A 4,751-nucleotide genomic window follows, 5' to 3' on the forward strand; every position below is an offset into this window, starting at 1 on the left:
GACTGGATGAGCTTTCAGGTCCCTTCCAACCCAAACCATTCTGTGATGGTCTCCCATCTGTCCCATGGAAACCAGTGATGGACAAGGAGCACGTTAACATACCTTCTTCAGCGCCATCACTTGTACGGCGCAGAGCTCGCTGAGGCATTCTGCTATCTTCTCCAAGGGGAGCCTGGCCAGGACCAAGGCCGTCCCTGAAATGCAAGAGGAGACAAGCTGAGGAGCAAGAACACAACGTAGGAGTGGTGAAACACAACATGAGTGAGGTTCTCCAACAGACCCTGTGGTTTTTTGGTCTACAAGCACAAGATCTCAGGGGGTGAGAAATATTGCAATGGATCAGCTCCATGGGCATTGGGCTCTGCCAAGGGGCTGTTCCATCTCCTGTCCCCCATGGGCAGGAGATCCATGAGGGGCTCTTCCTGCTCTCTCTGGCTTTGGCTCGGGCTCTGGCTCTCCCGGGATTGCGGTTTCGGGTCGGGATTGTCACCTCTCTGGGGTGATTATCCGAGAGTGAGCCAGTGGGTGGTGAGCAATGGCACTAGGTATCACTCATTTGCATATTTTATTACTATTATTATTATAATTACTATTAGAATATCATTATTATTTTATGTTTGATCTGATTTCCATGATTAAATGTTTCTTCTCTCACCCTACGAGTCTCCTCACCCCCCAATTCTCTCCCCTATCCCCTGGGTGGGGAGTGAGCGAGCGGCTGCGTTCGGCCACAGCCAAAGTGCAACCACCACAATCTTCACTGTGTTGTTTTAAAGAGAAAGGAGGAAATATTTCGTGGCAGGGAGAGGAGCAGGAGAAAATATTTCGTGGTAGGGAGAGGAGCAGCTCAGAAGTGTTGGTAACACCTCTCACATCGATATGAGAGTGCAAACAAGTGAAAAAAGGTGAATCTTGTCTCTTTATAAAGTCATACACCCCCATCGTAGAACTTCTGGCACAAGCTCCAGAGCTGCTCCGTCTTCAAAAGTTTCAGAAACACTCAAATCCATCAGGAATTATTGAGGCTTGGACATGAATCCTGCACATCCAAAAAACCAGATGTGGTTGATGAAGCACACGATACCCAACAGCCAAAGAGCTGGTGAGAAATGAATGCTCAGACCACGAGCTGGAGTTGAAAAATGACATTATTGTGCCCAAAATGTCTCTAAAAGTATAAATAGTCACAAATTTTCCACCCTGTGAGTAGAGCAGCCAATTTCCAAGTGTTTGGATGAAGTTATAACTCACCACTAGCTTGGCTGGGAGCATTGCAAATGTCTTCTTCCCACATTACAAGTTCTGAGCAGGGATGGAGGTAGTTTAGAAACCCCAAAAAGGCTCTTTTTTTAAACCTCCTGCCCCAAGTCATAGAATCATTGAATGGTTTGGGTTGGAAGGGACCTGAAAGCTCATCCAGTTCCAACCCCCCTGCCAGCAGCAGGGACACCTTCCACTAGACCAGGTTGCTCAAAGCCTCACCCAACCTGGCCGAGAACACTTCCAGGGAGGAGCAGCCACAGCTTCCTTGGGCAATCTAACAAGTCAGCTCTTGAGAAGACTCTAAAAGTGCACATGTGTTTAAGAGTCTAAATTTAGGATGAGAAGAACATCATCAAGTTGCACCAGGGGAGGTTTAGATTGGATATTAGGAAAAAATTATTGACCAAAACGAGTTGTCAAGTGTTGGAACAAGTTGCCCAGGGTGGTGGTGGAGTCACCATCCCTGGAGGTATCCAAAAGATGTGTAGATGAGGTGCTGAGGGACATGGTTTAGTGGTGGACTTGGCAGTGTTGGTTTTTTGGTTGGACTTGATTGATCTTAAAGGTCTTTTCTAACCAAAATGATGATATGTGGAGGGATGGGGCAAAACAAGATCCTCTTATTGAAGAAAAACCACGTGAAAACGGGATCGCAACGTCCATGGTGAGCGATCTCCACCTCAAAACACATCACCAGAGCTTTTCCACACCTACCTTTCAGGAGTCCAACAGCAGCCTCAGGAGAGAGTGTGAAGGAGTCGAGGGAACGAGCTATCTCCAGCAGCCCGTTGAAGTGCTGAGCCATGTGGTCCCGACACACCGAGCAGATATTGTGGATGGCTTTGGCCGCCGCCGACGCCAACCGCCTGTCGCACAGACCCTTCATCAAATAACCCAGCACGGGATCTGCCACCGAGGAGAAAGTCATGGTAAGGAAGGAAGGAGGTCTTGAAGAACCAGGTTTGATGCAAGGTGGAAGGGGATAAGGTGACAGGAAGGGACTCACCAAGGAATTGGGGGTTTCTATCCACCACTTCGCTCATCTCTCCCACCAGTTCGATGCTGGTGTAGCGGACGGCGGTGTGGACCGTCTCGGGGAGGCGAACCACCCCCTCCAGAACCTCCACCAGGGTTGGGTTGTTCTCCCTGTGGAGAAAAAGAGAAGATAGTTTAGTTCTGAGGTGGCTCCTGGACCGTTTCTGCAGAGGAACTGGTTTTATGGAACCTGATTGACTCCAATGTTGCTCAAAATCACCCAGGTAAACCCTGTGGCCGTGGTGGGCTGGGAATCTGAGACCTGGGCTGCTGGGGGGCTCAGGGCTGTTGGAGCTGGGATCCAGATGCACAGAAACCTCCATCTCTACCCAACAGAGCAGAAGAAACTCAATCAGAAACTAAACACAAACCCCACCTGCAGTGCTGCCTCCAGTGCTGGGGCCACCAACAGCACAAGGACATGGAGCTACTGGAGCCAGTGCAGAGGAGGCCACGAGGATGATGCGAGGGCTGGAGCAGCTCTGCTGTGAGGACAGCCTGAGAGAGTTGGGACTGTTCAGCCTGGAGAAGAGAAGGCTCCAGGGAGACCTTCTAGTGGCCTCCCAGTACCTGAAGGGGCTCCAGGAAGGTGGGGAGGGACTTTGGCCAAGGGCAGGGAGTGACAGGACGAGGGGTGATGGCTTGAAAGTGTCAGAGGGGAGATGGAGCTGAGATGTGAGGAAGAAATTGTTTGGTGTGAGGGTGGTGAGCCAGTGTCCCAGGTTGGCCAGAGAAGCTGTGGCTGCTCCTCCCTGGAAGTGTTTGTGGCCAGGTTGGATGAGGCTTTGAGCAACCTGGTCTAGTGGAAGGTGTCCCTGCTGCTGGCAGGGGGGTTGGGACTGGATGAGCTTTCAGGGCCCTTCCAACCCAAACCAGTCTGGGATTCCATGAAACACCTCCAGTGAGTGCTCCTGGCACAAGAACAAACCTCATCGATCCTCCAAGGATGGCAGAAGCCAGAGGAGCCTGTTCCCAGTGTGGGAGGAAGCTCCTGGGTGAGTCCCTGCAGCCCACGTTGGCTGGGCTCTGCCTCCCTTGCCCTCTCCTGCCAAGAGCAGAGCCAAGCTCGGTGGAGACACGGGGCGAGCAAGAGCTTTGTGGGACACACTGGTGGGGAGTGAACTGCCCTGTGCCCCAGCAGCACAAGGTCATGAGATACCAGTGCTCTCAGAAACAAAGGAGAAATAAAAACTGAAGATAAAAACCAAGCAAGAGCAGCCTTGACATAGATAACGGGAGCCAACAAGCCCATACAAACGAGGTGACTCCTCCAGCCTCCTGGGGAAGGGAGTCACAGTGTTCCCAGCCTGGAGAAACCCAGCTGGGATGTCCCACCACATCAGCTATCCATGCTTCCACTACATCTAACAGGGGAAAAAAGCTGCTTCCAGAAAGGGATTTAACCTTTTTCTTGAAGATATCTAGGACAACTCACTACCTGGAGGTGGTTCTCCCTGCTCTGGATGAAGAAGGATCCCAACCAACCAGGCTAGACAAAAATCTTTTGGTTTTCAAGAGATAAATTAAGGAGAAACCAACCCTGATCTTGAACTCAAGTGTGTGGCATTAAAATCCCCAGGTAGGCAGAGAGGAGACCTGAGAAGGTCCAACTGCTTCTTGTAATCCCAGCTCCACCCTGGACCCATAATCTTGGCCAGGAAATGAAGATCTTAATCCCTGGGCTACAGATCTGCTCCATCACCAAGGGTTACTGCGTGGCTGCAGTTCTGAGCCTACATGGTCTGTATTATCTGAAATAAAGTGTGGGTTTTAAACAGTTGGGCGTGGAAAAGCACGTTCCTGGGAGTATCCTTGGGATATTCTTGGTGCTTCTGCAAAACTCAGAGGCATTGTCCCACCCCACAGCTCTTAGAAGACATGAGGAGGATGGTGGACACTCACTGGTCAACGCTCTTGGCTATGGAGGCCATGATGAAGAGGACAGCTTCCGTCACCTCCCAGGGTGGGTTTCCATCCTTCAGAGTGGCATAAAGCTGCAAGAAAGAGAATTGGTCAACAAAGAACCTACCAACACAGCTCGTGGGCATGTGGTCATGAATCCCACCCTGTGAGGTGGCCACCTGCTCCTCAGCTTCTCCAACACTTGATATACCAGACTCCAGGCATGGACCTATAGAAAAACCCATGTTCAGCAGATCACCCCACTGTTTTGGAACCAGAGAACCATTCCCCAGCTCACACCTCCCAGTGTGAGACCTCCTGCTTCTCCTACAACAGTCCCCACCACCTACTTCAAGACACAATGGCTTCACTGTGTGTGAGGAGAGGATGTGTGTGACCTTTTCCCCACCCCAAAGGCCACCAGGCAGGGCTTGGCTACCTCCTGCACAGCGATGGATGCAAGTGTGCTTCACCACTTCATGTGTGGTGTCCCCAGGGCTCAGCACTGGGACCAGTCCTCTTTAACATCTTCATCCATGGTCTGGGCGAGG

General features: G+C 51.1%; 1 protein-coding gene across 1 annotated transcript in view; it reads right to left on the minus strand.

Annotated features, from left to right (window-relative positions):
- Positions 1–4,346, minus strand: part of TNPO3 (transportin 3) — a gene marked incomplete at its 3' end in the record, with an annotated part of 10,324 nt that extends 5,978 nt beyond the window's left edge. Inside the window, exons 1-4 of the mRNA XM_010162787.2 lie at positions 4,201–4,346; positions 2,270–2,409; positions 1,978–2,169; positions 103–194 (exon numbers count right to left, since the gene is read on the minus strand). Of these exons, the coding sequence (XP_010161089.2) occupies positions 103–194; positions 1,978–2,169; positions 2,270–2,409; positions 4,201–4,346 (570 nt within the window). The remainder of the gene's footprint in view (positions 1–102; positions 195–1,977; positions 2,170–2,269; positions 2,410–4,200) is intronic.
- Positions 4,347–4,751: the final 405 nt, after the last annotated feature.

This window comes from Antrostomus carolinensis, unplaced genomic scaffold (assembly GCF_000700745.2).
Source record: "Antrostomus carolinensis isolate BGI_N321 unplaced genomic scaffold, ASM70074v2 scaffold23532, whole genome shotgun sequence".
Taxonomy (NCBI): Eukaryota; Metazoa; Chordata; class Aves; order Caprimulgiformes; family Caprimulgidae; genus Antrostomus; species Antrostomus carolinensis.